Genomic DNA, 15,000 nt, shown 5'->3' with positions numbered 1-15,000 from the left:
ATCTGAAAACCTCCAGTCATCCCAACGCTCCACCAGGCTTTCTCTGTTTTATCTTTGTTTCGGTCGGACCGTCGTCTCTGTGTTCGCCGCTAGTTTCTACAGAACAAACGTAGGAACGATCTGATTGGCTGAACGGACGCTGACGAATCCGTCCGTCCAGGAAAAGTTCAGCTGGTTGAACTTTCTGTCAAAACAGATGGAAATCTGACAGACGGAGCGTCATCAGTCTGTCTGACAACAGACAGCTGTCAGTGGAGATGAACTGACATGAACAGAGACGACAGACAGACAGACAGGTCAGTGTTGCAGCAGACTTCTCATCTTTCTGCACGTCACAAAGATAAATTCCAGCACATTTATTTAATCTGTACAGTGAATCTGATCTCCACATACAAATGATCACAATAAATCATCTTTCTGTGTAGGTTTGCAGTTCAGCAAACAGTCTACAGTAATACTACTATAATGTTAAGTTACAGCTAACAAAGTGTTGGTTTTATAATCAACTAAACAGTGGAAATTAGTGTTGGCTTTGCAGCTCAGCCAGAAAATAACAGATTTCTGCACCAGTAAATTTCCCCCAGGGTGAAACTCCAGATCCTGGTCTTCAGTCTCCTGACAGTTTATGGACACAGGAGCTTCAGCTCCTCACTAGCAGCCAGTGTGTGTGTGTGTGTGTGTGTAGTGTGTGTCTGTCCTCAGCCAGCTAGCTCCCTACGCTCACTGGCCATGCAGCCGGGCTGCGGGTCAACAGGCTCCTCAGCCGCCTTCCGGCTTTTCTCTCACGGCACGTTCAGATTTCGGGCTGCAAAAGCTGCCGGGCGCTCCGGTGTAACGAGCAATTAAAAAAAAAAAAAGATCTAAATCGCAGTATGGACTTCTGCATTTTCCAAATCTCAGAGTCTGCAGTTCATTTCTTAGGAGAGAGTTTGGTCCTGCAGGTCCTTTTAGAGCTGCAGGTAATCTTTGGTCCATGAATCAAAACTTTTCATCAGACTCAAACTCTTCACACTCACATCCAGTTTTTTAGAAAATAACTTTTCTTTAAACAATTTTAGAGTTCTATTCTGTCAAATAATCAAAAGCTACATTGTCGCCAACGGAGCAGAAAAGTAAATAATCATTCTTGTTAACTGAAATAATTCATGTAAATAATAATAAGGTACCCTGCCTTCCCTCGGCTCTAACTGAACTTCAGTTTGTAGCTGCTACATTTCACAGCTTCGTGTCGCCGCTTCCATTGCAGATGCACGGCTGCTTGCTGTGCAGCCCGCAGTCTGAAGGCAGCAACATGTCGCTCTGCAGCCTGCAGTCTGAAGGCAGCAACATGTCGCTCTGCTGCCCGCGGTCTGAAGGCAGCAACATGTCGCTCTGCTGCCCGCGGTCTGAAGGCAGCAACATGTCGCTCTGCAGCCTGCAGTCTGAAGGCAGCAACATGTCGCTCTGCTGCCCGCGGTCTGAAGGCAGCAACATGTCGCTCTGCAGCCCGCAGTCTGAAGGCAGCAACATGTCGCTCTGCAGCCCGCAGTCTGAAGGCAGCAACATGTCGCTCTGCTGCCCGCGGTCTGAAGGCAGCAACATGTCGCTCTGCTGCCCGCGGTCTGAAGGCAGCAACGTGTCGCTCTGCGGCCCGCAGTCTGAACGCAGCAGAGCGACATGTTGCTCTGCTGCGGCGCTGCCTGTGGTCTGAAGGCAGCGCCGCAGCGCCGCAGCAGAGCAACATGTCGCTCTGCGGTCTGAACGCAGCGCCGCAGCAGAGCAACATGTTGCGCCACAGCAGAGCAACATGTTGAACACTTCAAGACAAAACCTCAGACCAAACGGCTTCTGATGAAGTTAGAGCTGTGTGATGAGAAGCTCAGCAGCAGCTGGACTCAGTCAGTCCTGGTTCAGGTCTCTCAGGTGCTTCGTGATAAAGCTTCAGCACTGTGCAGGTCGACTGGATATAAGTTAGTTAGTGCTGCTTTTTAATTACTGACTTTCTCTGCTGCTATTAAACTACTGACTGTTGATAGTTCAACATGTAGGCTGCATGTCAGGCACTCACTGCACACTTCTCTTTTAGCATTACTTTTTAGTATTGATAGTCATGTATATATTTTTATTTATCTTAACATTACATTCATGCTCGTTATGCTAGTGTACATATGTACATAATATTTTTTATTGTCTTTCTATTAGTTTTCTCTGGCATCAGAGAGGACAGCAAACTAAGAATTGTTTTTCTCTGCACATGACAACTAAGAACTTGAAACTTGAAGTTATCTTTGCATCATCTCTAAAGCACCGTCTCATCACACAGAGAGAGGTGAAGCTACAGCCAATCGTCTCATCACACAGAGAGAGGTGAAGCTACAGCCAATCGTCTCATCACACAGAGAGAGGTGAAGCTACAGCCAATCGTCTCATCACACAGAGAGAGGTGAAGCTACACACCGAGAGAGGTGAAGCTACAGCCAATCGTCTCATCACACAGAAATAATTTGATCAAAGAAGAGTTCATCTGCCAAAAAATAAAAAAACAGTGTTGTGCTTTAAAGTTCGGCTGGGAGATTCACCGAACATTTACCAAACCTGACCAGACTCTCCCCAACAGAATGCTCTGCATGTCGCTCTGACGGGAGGCAGAACCAGACAGGAAGTAAGGTGGGTTTACCTTCAAAATAAAAGCATGCTTTTTATATCTATGATGCTAATGGTGAATGTTGTATTTCTGCACCGGGGTTAAGAAAATAAACAAATTACCATTTCAGTTATGGTTATCGAGGTAAACGTGACAGTATATAGTGATATGGATCTCAGGTCGTATCACCCAGCCGGACTTTAAAGTACATCAGAACATTTTGTAGTGCGGTGAAGCCCAGACGCACTGAATGAAAGCAAGACAGCAGGAAGCAAAGCTTGTAATGAGCTTATAAAAGGATAATTCCTGTTTTTTGTTTCCATGTGAAATTCAGAAGGTTCTTTGGCCTGAGAGCAGACTGATAACCGAAATGTGTTGAGGGGCGATACAGGGCTGAAATATACACTCACCGAGCACTTTATTAGGAACACCTCACTAATACTAGTGCTCGGTGAGTGTGTATACTCTGCATCAGTGAAGTGAGTCGATACCAAGAGACTCAGTGAGGAGGCTGCAGCCTGGAGCCCAGCGGTGAACTGGTTTAAAATGTGAAGTGAACTGGTTATTAAATAGCAGAGGAGTGACCAAGTCCACTTCACTCGAGTCCCAAGTCAGTCTCAAGTCTTGAGGCACAAGTCTCAAGTCAAGTCCCAAGTCTAAATGTAGATTATCAAGTCAAGTCCATGTCATTAATGTCAAGTCTCAAGTCTAAATGTAGAACAACAAGTCAAGCCAGAACAAATCAAGAGTCCAGTATCAATTTAATATCTTAAAGAAAACTAAATATCTAGGACTTTTCAATGCAATATGGTTTTAATAGGATAAAAACTTGGTAAGAGCATCATGAGTTTGATTTCTATAATCAGCTTCAACTAGGGCTGAACAATTAATCGAAATTTTATCGAAATTGCAATATGGCCTACTGCAATTTTCAAATCGCAGGAGGCGCAATATTTGTTAAAGAAATGTGTGTCAAAATACCATTTTAAATGAAATATTGTGGTGCTGCAGAGATGTCCTGGCCTACACATCATATTCTACAGACTTAAGAAAACATCTTTGTTTGGTACAGATCCCGCAAAAATCACACCATAATCATTTTAATACATTTTTCAATGAAAATGAGAATAATGATGTAAAAATTATCATCCCCTCTAATATCGCAAATCATATCGCAATTGCAATATCAGTCAAAATAATCGCAATTAGATATTTTTTCAAAATCGTTCAGCCCTAGTTTCAACTTCAATAAATTCAATCATTCCATACAAATTCAGAAAACAGAATTTAAATTCAGTCGTCCGCTGGAACAAATCTCATCACTTTCAATCTAAGTCATTTACACAAACACAAGATCTCAAGTCAAGACTTTAGAAACCTTTTCAAGTCATCAAAGTACAAGTCAGAGTCAAGTCCCAAGTCACCAGAACCCAAGTCAAGTCAAGTCTCAAGTCTTCTCTTCATGCAGCAAGTCAAGTCTCAAGCTATTCAAACTGTGACTCGAGTCCAAGTCATGTGACTCGAGTCCAAGTCATGTGACTCGAGTCCCCTCCTCTGTTAAACAGTCTTGTTGAAGAGGCTGCATGCTTGGTGTTTATAATGTAAAGTACTTGTATCAGTACTCATATCGGTGAATACTCAGAATAAATTACTTGTATTCAGTCTGAAATCAGTGCATTTCTAATCAATGATTAAATAAACAAGACGAGTTAGAGCAACAAAAATAGAGATGATTTTCATATTATGACTCGATACATAGAATGAAAATGTGTTTTATGATTCTTGGTTAAATCATCAACACTATTTAGAGCAACAAAAACTTTATTTTTATGCACAATAGGGATCTTTCTCATCCTATGACTCCATTAATTTAATATCAGCTGTGTTTTTGTGGCGTTCACCAGAGAACTGAACCGTTCACTCGGCTCTAACAGACAGACTGCTGCCAGGCCAAAGAATCATGTTAGTATCAGGAAAATAAAAAGAGTTATTAGTTAAAGGGACATTTTGTCTGTGAGGAGGAAGTGAGACGGGCAACTCACCACTGAGCTGGCCGGCTCTCTGCTCCAGTTTAGCCTCCGCCTGGTGACAGACAGGGGAAACACGATGTGACATTCACACATTTATCACACATGATGAGCGCTCACAGGTTCACACACACACACACACTCACACACACACTCTCACACACACACACACACACAACAGGGATGCACATTGATGTTTGGCCCAAATAAAAAGTTATAACCCCCCCCCAAAAAAAACACACACGCGCCGCTACACACACTTCGAATCAAAGCATCATCCAGACAGACATAAGTCCCACTGACAAACATATTGAAGCAGAATGGAGGCTATAATCATAAAGAACAAAATAAGAATATTATTATAGTATTAGTCTGTGTAGGCGATGCAGTTACGGCTCGTAAAATCCTGCCGCATTCTCATATTCCAATATTTATCCTAATAATTAAAGCTGTCTGTCAGAACTTCTCTCTTTCAAATGTCAGAGGATGAAAAGAAATATTTATTATTAAACGATTTCGAATCTGCGACCTCTGGCTGATGGAAGGCTTGGGCCGATATTCAGTATTATCAAATATAGTAGTAGCATATACGTAGTAGCAATATAATAATTGCCTGCGATATCAAATAATAATTAAAAATATATTTTTAAAAAGCCAGCCATGGCACCATATGTTGCTTAGATCACAAATGTACAAGCTTTTAAATTTATAAACCTAAAATCTACTAGGATAACAAAAAAACTAAAATAATCTACTTGAAGTGAAAAATGTCTTTTTAATTCAAGTGTGTTTTCTTTTCCACAATCTGCCTGTTTTTCTGGAAACAGCAGAATGAGCAAGAGCCAACACTTCAGTAGTAAGATCAAATATCTAGGCTGTTAATAATATTTTTTCTTATTATAGCCTAGAAAAAATAAATAAATTAAATCTTGGATATGGCCCAAGCCTAGTTGATGGACAGTCTGTTGAGTCCGGTGAGAACGATGTGATTCACACTCTGCAGGCACCAGACCAGGCATCGCAATACGGCCTACTGCAATTTTCAAATCGCAGGAGGCGCAATATTTGTTAAAGGCGAAATGTGTGTCAAAATACCATTTTAAATTAAATATTGTCGTGCTGCAGAGATGTCCTGGCCTACACATCATATTCTACAGACTTAAGAAAACATCTTTGTTTGGTACAGATCCCCGCAAAAATCACACCATAATCATTTTAATATGTTTTTCAATGAAAATGAGAATAATGATGTAAAAATTATCATTCCCTCTAATATCGCAATTGCAATATCAGTCAAAATAATCGCAATTAGATATTTTTTCAAAATCGTTCAGCCCTAACTGAGGCGCGACCATATCAACTACAGGAAACCACCCAAAACATCTGGCTTTATGGGTATAAGATGGATACTGACGCTCATATTCAGCTTCTTCTTCATGTGTTCTGACCTGGTATGAAGACCAGAGGCGACAGACAGTCTGTAGTTAAAGTTTAAGGTTTGTTTTGACTCCCGGCAGAGTCATGTGACTTTTGTTTACAAGCCCTGTTTTTTTGTCTGTGTGGAAGATATTAACATTCTTCCTCTCTCTGTCTGTCTCTCTCTCTCTGTCTCACCTGTTCCAGTCTCTCATTGGCTCCCTCTGCGGCTGGCTCCTCCCCTCTCGCTGTGACGTCAGAGACTCCGTTGCTGCCGGTTGGCCCGTCGGTCTCCGTGGCGGCGCCCCGGTTGCCCGGGGCGACCATCTGTCTCTGCAGATCCTGTTCGTAGCGCTCCTGCAGGGCTGGAGGGGAATCACACCACCGGTCAGATAATGATATGATGATAATATGATAATGATATGATGATGATATGATACCTCACAATGCACTAGAGCTGCAACGATTAATCATTTAGACTATAATTCTAAGTGTATAAGATGACACACCTGTCATTTTCTTCTGCAGGGCGGAGTTTTCAGCCTGGAGGCGGAGCAGTTCTCCATCCACAGGGCTGGAGGCGGGCTTGGGGGCGGGGCTAGATGCAGAGGCTCCTCCCCCTTCCTTCAGCCCATGGTTTTCCTGCTCCAGCTGCTCGATCTGAGTACACAGCTGAGACACAGAGACAACATCAACATGACAGACACAGAACAGTTATAATATTTAACAATATCGTTAATATAATATACAGGAGACACAGACTGGATCCTAACATAACTCACATAACCTGGACATAACTCCCTATAGATAAGAATGTCAGGTAAATGACTGACACACACACACACACACACACACACACACACACACACACACACACACACACACACTGTACCTTGGACAGCTCTGTCATCAGAGTGCTGTTCTGCAGTCTGAAGTCTTCCTCCTGACTGTGGAGTTTCCCCTGCAGCATCTCATTCTCACTCAGCAACGCCTCCACCTCCTGCAACAACAACAACAACAATATTTACATTAATATCAATCTGCAGCATCTCATTCTCACTCAGCAACGCCTCCACCTCCTGCAACAACAACAACAACAATATTTACATTAATATCAATCTGCAGTAACTCATTCTCACTCAGCAACGCCTCCACTTCCTGCAACAACAACAACAACAACAACAACAATATTTACATTAATATCAATCTGCAGCATCTCATTCTCACTCAGCAACGCCTCCACCTCCTGCAACAACAACAACAACAATGTTTATATTAATATCAATCTGCAGTAACTCATTCTCACTCAGCAACACATCCACTTCATATAACAGTAAGAAGAAGAACAACAACAAAAACCTGCAGCATCTTATTCTCCCTCAGTAAGACATCTATCTACTACTGCAGCAACAATACTAGAAGAAGAAAAAGAAGAAGAATCTGCAGCATCTCATTCTCACTCAGCAATGTAATAATAACAACAACAACAACAATAATAATAATAGTTAGCAGAACAGAAGAGAACAGATGCAGTGTGTGCAGACAGGTTGTGACCAGCAGAGGGAGCTGTGGATCACAGTAAACAGCAGTAACCATGGCAACCAGAGACAGAGACTCACCTGAGCCTTCTTACTCTTATTCAGAGCCTGGAGAGATGAAAAAAAAAAAAAAACAGAAACAAAAACAGATCAAAACACATGGAAATCCAGCAGAGTGACAGAAATATCAAACTTTACCTGCATGAGGAGTTCGGCTCTAATAAATGAGACTTCTGCCGTTTGAAATACCCGACTTGTGATGTGAGAAAACTGTGTCGGCCGGCAGGTGGCGCTCACACAGAGCTGGTGATAAAGTCCAGTCACCTTCAGACTGAACTGAATGATCTGTTTTCAGAAACTTCACTGACGACTTTCAGAAAGCAAGAATGTTCCAAAATGGATCTAAAAGCTTCTGGGATGAAAGCTGTGAAGGTTTTTATGCTGCAAAACCCGACAGAACCTGCAGAACGTGAAATTCTATATATCTCAATACAGTGTCAGTCCGTCTGCTGTCAGGAACATGAATGGTGATATCAGCTCCATGTTATTCTGCTGTCAGGAACATGAATGGTGATATCAGCTCCATGTTATTCTGCTGTCAGGAACATGAATGGTGATATCAGCTCCATGTTATTCTGCTGTCAGGAACATGAATGGTGATATCAGCTCCATGTTATTCTGCTGTCAGGAACATGAATGGTGATATCAGCTCCATGTTATTCTGCTGTAGTAATCACTAATGAGACTCTTGACCATCACAGTTTCACAAGCTCTCCATCCAAATTATATTATTGTCACTTTGTAATGACGTTTTTAAATTGTTGTTTACATTCTAGCAGCCAATGGCATAGAAATAAGAAATAAACAGAATTCTGCACAGTCAGACTTTGTTGTCACTGAACTTTTATTGATCACATTGGATCCTGGTTGTATTGATCCTGAACCTCAGATCACGCATTGAATCGTATCAGCAGAGAAACAGATCGTCTCATCTCTAGTAAATTGATATCAGATAAATACAATGACAGCTGCAAACTTGTAATACATTTACTCATATTTATCTTTTACTTGAGTTAATTCTCCAGTATAACCACAACTCAGTGATTTCAGCCTCTCATGTTGCTGCAACTTTACTTTCACTTCCTGTGATAAACCTGTTGCAAAACTAACTAACTGAAGTTCTCACATCGTATTCTACAAGTTCTCAAGGTCCACAGGCTCTCGGGTTTTGCAACATAAATACCTTCATAGGAAGCCTTCATATTTAAAATATATTTCTACATCAAACAGATAAATAAAATGGATAGAAATTATATAAATTTGTATTTCATACCTTCTGTGCTTTGACAAAATCTCTCTCCAAAACCACATTCTTCTGACGGACGGCATTCAGTTCTGAAACACACAGAAACAATATAATATCTATAGCAATGTGATGTCTAAAACAATATAATAAAAACTATAATATTTATAGCAATGTGATGTCTAAAACAATATAATAAAAACTATAATATTTATAGCAATGTGATGTCTAAAACAATATAATAAAAACTATAATATTTATAGCAATGTGATGTCTAAAACAATATAATAAAAACTATAATATCTATAGCAATGTGATGTCTAAAACAATATAATAAAAACTATAATATCTATAACAATGTGATGGCTAAAACAATATAATAAAAACTATAATATCTATAGCAATGTGATGTCTAAAACAATATAATAAAAACTATAATATCTATAGCAATGTGATGTCTAAAACAATATAATAAAAACTATAATATCTATAACAATGTGATGTCTAAAACAATATAATAAAAACTATAATATCTATAACAATGTGATGGCTAAAACAATATAATAAAAACTATAATATCTATAACAATGTGATGGCTAAAACAATATAATAAAAAGTATAATATCTATAACAATGTGATGTCTAAAACAATATAATAAAAACTATAATATCTATAACAATGTGATGTCTAAAACAATATAATAATATGATATCTGGAGCCGTGTGTGCTCCAGCAGACAGGAGCTTCCAGCGGTGATGGAAACAGAACTGAACCTGGAGAGAATAACTGAACTAGGGCTGAACAATTAATCAAAATTTTATCAAAATCGCAATATGGCTACTGCAATTTTCAAATTGCAGGAGGCGCAATATTTGTTAAAGGCGAAACGTGTGTCAAAATACCATTTTAAATTAAATATTGTGGTGCTGCAGAGATGTCCTGGCCTACACATCATATTCTACAGACTTAAGAAAACATCTTTGTTTGGTACAGATCCCGCAAAAAAAAAATCACACCATAATCATTTTAATACGTTTTTCAATGAAAATGAGACTAATGATGTAAAAATTAGCATTCCCTCTAATATCGCAAATCATATCGCAATTGCAATATCAGTCAAAATAATCGCCATTAGATATTTTTTCAAAATTGTTCAGCCCTAAACTGAACTCTTATTAATGAAGATGTTTTACCAGCAGAGTTCTTCCTGAGCTCGTCAGACAGCTGGTAGTTTTGGGTTCGCAGCTCCAACAGCTGAGCCTGCAAACACACACACACACACACACACACACACACACACTTCACATTATTACTTTACATCATTATTATAACTCATATTAAATCCTTTTATGCTGCATTTGTTGATAAATCAGTTGTCCTGTCAGGTGAGCAGCATCACCTGGACCCCGTGAGGAAAAACAAATCAGAGTCTGATGTCGTGGCTCAGTTCACACTGCAGGACTTCAGGCTCAGTTCACACTGCAGGACTTCAGGCTCAGTTCACACTGCAGGACTTCAGGCTCAGTTCACACTGCAGGACTTCAGGCTCAGTTCACACTGCAGGACTTCAGGCTCAGTTCACACTGCAGGACTTCAGTTCACACTGCAGGACTTCAGGCTCAGTTCACACTGCAGGACTTCAGTTCACACTGCAGGACTTCAGGCTCAGTTCACACTGCAGGACTTCAGTTCACACTGCAGGACTTCAGGCTCAGTTCACACTGCAGGACTTCAGTTCACACTGCAGGACTTCAGGCTCAGTTCACACTGCAGGACTTCAGGCTCAGTTCACACTGCAGGACTTCAGTTCACACTGCAGGACTTCAGGCTCAGTTCACACTGCAAGACTTCAGGCTCAGTTCACACTGCAGGACTTCAGTTCACACTGCAGGACTTCAGTTCACACTGCAGGACTTCAGGCTCAGTTCACACTGCAGGACTTCAGTTCACACTGCAGGACTTCAGGCTCAGTTCACACTACAGGACTTCAGGCTCAGTTCACACTGCAGGACTTCAGGCTCAGTTCACACTGCAGGACTTCAGGCTCAGTTCACACTGCAGGACTTCAGGCTCAGTTCTGACTTATATCTGATTCTGAAGACTGTTCATATCTACTGGATGTGACTCACATCCCATAATAATATGAAGTGACAGAGATGAGCAGAAGACGTCACTTCTGTTACACTTCAGCCTGATCTGTCCGGTCTGACTGGAAGACTGACGCACTGTTTAATTCAGTACAGAACTGAAGAGTACAGTAGAATAAGAGTACACTAAAGTAGAATAGAGTACAGTAGAGTACACTAAAGTAGAATAGAGTACAGTAGAGTACACTAAAGTAGAATAGAGTACAGTAGAGTACACTAAAGTAGAATAGAGTACAGTAGAGTACACTAAAGTAGAATAGAGTACAGTAGAGTACACTAAAGTAGAATAGAGTACAGTAAAGTAGAGTACACTAAAGTAGAATAGAGTACAGTAGAGCACACTAAAGTAGAATAGAGTACAGTAGAGTACACTAAAGTAGAATAGAGTACACTAAAGTACACTAAAGTAGAATAGAGTACAGTAGAGTACACTAAAGTAGAATAGAGTACACTAAAGTACACTAAAGTAGAATAGAGTACAGTAGAGTACACTAAAGTAGAATAGAGTACACTAAAGTAGAATAGAGTACAGTAGAGTACACTAAAGTAGAATAGAGTACAGTAAAGTAAAGAAGAATAGAATAAAGTACAGAAGAGTACAGTAAAGTAAGGTAGAGTACAGCACAGTGGAGTTAAGTAGAATAAAGAAGAACAGAGTAGAAGAAGAATAGAGTACAGAAGCAGAATAGACTACAGCAAAATAGAAGAAATAATAAAGTAGCGATCAAACAGTATTCTATTCTACTTTGCCATCTCAGTTCCCGTTTGACTGAACTGAGGCGTCAGTCGCCTGTTTAAATAATGACAACAGTCTCAGGTGGATGATGTCAGAGTTACGTGTTGTCGTGGCAATGCTGATACAAGTCTCATGTGGGCCTCAGGATCTGACTCTGCAGGTCTCATCCATCTGGTTCAGATGGATGAGACCTGAAACACTGAGACTCCATGCAGCTGATCAGAAAACATCAGAACTGAGTCAGTAGAGACAACAGAGCTGACAGACAGAAGGCAGAGTGAAGCCCATCCATCGGATCATTTGTAAATCTAGTCCAGAGGTCGCTCCTCACCTGTGTGTCAGGTGTCAGCTCCGCCTCCGTATCACATACCTGAAGCTGCTTCACACTTCACCTCAGCTGGCTTCCTCTCTGGTGGCTCAGCCTGTCTGTTACTGTCTGTCTGTCTGTCTGTTACTGTCTGTCTGTTACTGTCTCTCTGTCTGTTACTGTCTGTCTGTCTCTGTAAACACAATAACTGCAAAGAGTTGCACTGAAGATGTGTGTTGTGATTCTATAATTCATCACCAGGCCTGATCAGTTTCCTCTCAGCACGTTTCAGCCGTGATGTAGAACTCTGCACACAGTTTGCTGCAGCAGAAATGCATTGTGGGTGAAGTGTTATCGCAGAGTTCGCCCACTGAACCGCCAGGAAACCATATCCACTGTGATCCGGACCCTGGTTCTGCAGACCGCCTGGCTCTCTAACAGACCTGCTAACACAGCGATGGGCTCCACACTCAGCGATATGAACTTCCTTATAAACTGCAAGAGGCTGCAGGTATCTTCTCAGAGCGGAGGCTAACATGGTGTTCTGCTGCTCAGCCTCCTGTCTGGCCTAAAAACTAAATTACACATTGTGAGAAAAACTTTCATTGTATTCAAACATCTCAGCAACAACAGCATCTCAGTTTCTGGTTGGCTTAAAAATGTAAAATAGTGAAAAATCTGTCTGTAGTAGGGCTGGGCGATGTGGTTGTGCTTAAAATGTTTCATACTTCATTTTGTCATTGAGTTTTTAAATAAAATCAGCTTGTTCTCATCAGTTCAGACAGCAGAACTGTCATAAAATCACCATATCATCACCATATGATTCACTGAAAGATGATTAACCAGAATATTGAGCTATCGCCCGGCCCTAGTCTGTATACTGTACTGCAATTTATATCACAATCAAAAATAATGGAAATATGATTAGTCAGTGTGATGCAGCCTTCACACTGAGCTCTGATCAGGTTTACTACCTGAAGTAAACTGTCTGCTGCTTCAGACTCCACTGTACAGTCAGCAGTGGATCCAGCAGTCTGTTTCCTCCTGCTGGCTGGAAAAACACTGGATGGCTCTGTTTGTGTTCAGTATTTTTATGTATCAATATCAGTAGTCCAGGTGTGGAGGGCCAGTCTGACACCTGACACACTACCTGACTGAAGGTAAACAGCCTGCTGTGTGCAGCTAGCTAACAGGTGGCAGTCTGACTCTGCCCTTCCCAATTCTACTTTAATCTGTCCTGTTGTCTTCCAGCCTGTTCAGTGTGTTCAGCCTGCTCAGTGTGTTCAGTGTGTTCAGCCTGCTCAGTGTGTTCAGTCTGTTCAGTGTGTTCAGCCTGCTCAGTGTGTTCAGTCTGTTCAGTGTGTTCAGCCTGTTCAGTGTGTTCAGTCTGTTCAGTGTGTTCAGTGTGCTCAGTGTGTTCAGCCTGCTCAGTGTGTTCAGTGTGTTCAGTCTGTTCAGTGTGTTCAGTGTGTTCAGTCTGTTCAGTGTGTTCAGTGTGCTCAGTGTGCTCAGTGTGTCAGAAGCAGGCTGGTGGCTGGTTGTGTTCACGTCAGCTTTTCTTCCAGTGAGAGTAATGCTGCAACACAGACTGTTACAGCCAGACAACACATCTGTGTGTTGTCCTGACTCAGACCCCGTGACACACATTAGGACAAGCGCTAGTGGATGCTAGCATGCTAACTAGCAGACAAACAGAAGCGTTAGCAGCAGAGAAGCTAACAGAAGCAGCTTCTCCGGCTCGTTTCCTCCTTCGGGGAGGCGGCTCGGCTGCTGCGGCTAACTGCTACTGACAGCAAGCTAGCTCACAGCAGCTGTCAGTGAACATGCGTCTTCCAGTGTTTATTTTCCAAACTATAATCCAGCTGTGACTAACCGTCAACTCCCACACACAATTCAGTTGATTAGCCTGCTCTGCAACAACATTAGCAGGCGAGCTAACGCTAGCCGCCGTTACCCAGCAGCACTTGACGGCTAACAGTTAAGCTAGCGTCCCTGTCAGTAATGCCGGACCTGGGTATTTGTTGACAGGTGTGATGTGCAGCACTGACAGCTAGCTGGGGGACGAACCTCCGGCCTGAAACAACAGCTGCCATCTTTTCCTACCTGCATCCGATGGAACTCCTCCTCGGACAGCGCCTGCGACATGGCCATGTTTACCTGGGAGCTAGCTAGCAGGCTAAGCTAGCGGAGGAGACTGAGCAGCTACTGTAGTACAGAGGGAGGAGAGGAGGAGGAGAGAAGGCGGCAGACAGAGAGTAGGAGGAGAGACAGACCTCTCACTCTGACTCTATTTCCGAGAATCACAAATGAACCGCAGTTCTTCTGTGGCTGACTGTAGGTCCGTGCATCACGGAAGAGGTATCTTTGTATTTCAAAGCGCTCAGATTATACTGTACTGTATGTATTGTACTTTCCTAGAAGAGATCAGGTTTTAGGACTACAGGTACGGTGGCCGGGACAGACAATCTGTGCACTGCTATATAAACTAAATGCACACAGCAAATAAATAGCACGCTGCAGCAAAGGAACATACATTAAGCAAATGCACAACATATAGCCTACAACAATGGAAATTACTTAAACTGCAGTCGTTCGATTTTTTATTTTTTCAGTTCACCTGCGTTTCATTTATCTGTAAAACATCATGAAGAACATTATTCTGATCCTAAATCATTAAATATGAATCATATTAAACCTTCAACACCAGCACCCTGACAGCAGACTCTGCTGGCGTTTATGGTATCCAGAAATGGCGGCAGAGTGAGACTTCACTGTTTTTTCACCTCTCTGATTACAGCTACCGAGAGAGGGAAGGGAGGGAGGAGAATTTACAATATTACAACACTTCAGAAAACATTATGAATGTATTATGAAATCCTATTAAAACGTTGTGGACATACTG

The 15,000-nt window shown here is 41.7% G+C and overlaps 2 protein-coding genes across 2 annotated transcripts in view; both read right to left on the bottom strand.

Annotated features, from left to right (window-relative positions):
• The window catches only part of gripap1 (GRIP1 associated protein 1), a 31,583-nt gene extending 17,309 nt beyond the window's left edge, over positions 1-14,274 (bottom strand). The window contains exons 1-8 of the mRNA XM_078288051.1: positions 14,202-14,274; positions 10,102-10,168; positions 8,938-8,999; positions 7,686-7,712; positions 6,959-7,066; positions 6,576-6,738; positions 6,265-6,431; positions 4,666-4,705 (exon numbers count right to left, since the gene is read on the bottom strand). Coding sequence (XP_078144177.1) covers positions 4,666-4,705; positions 6,265-6,431; positions 6,576-6,738; positions 6,959-7,066; positions 7,686-7,712; positions 8,938-8,999; positions 10,102-10,168; positions 14,202-14,249 — 682 coding nt within the window. The 5' untranslated portion in view covers positions 14,250-14,274. The remainder of the gene's footprint in view (positions 1-4,665; positions 4,706-6,264; positions 6,432-6,575; positions 6,739-6,958; positions 7,067-7,685; positions 7,713-8,937; positions 9,000-10,101; positions 10,169-14,201) is intronic.
• uxt (ubiquitously-expressed, prefoldin-like chaperone) overlaps positions 9,701-15,000 on the bottom strand; it is a 363,866-nt gene continuing 358,566 nt past the window's right edge. The window contains exons 8-9 of the transcript XR_013507161.1: positions 9,797-10,072; positions 9,701-9,748 (exon numbers count right to left, since the gene is read on the bottom strand). The gene's annotated coding sequence lies outside the window, so the exon portion shown is untranslated. The remainder of the gene's footprint in view (positions 9,749-9,796; positions 10,073-15,000) is intronic.

This window comes from Centroberyx gerrardi, chromosome 14, assembly GCF_048128805.1.
Source record: "Centroberyx gerrardi isolate f3 chromosome 14, fCenGer3.hap1.cur.20231027, whole genome shotgun sequence".
NCBI lineage: Eukaryota > Metazoa > Chordata > Actinopteri > Beryciformes > Berycidae > Centroberyx > Centroberyx gerrardi.
The sequence above is the reverse complement of the archived record's forward strand: the minus strand, read 5'-3'. Positions and strand labels throughout refer to the sequence as shown.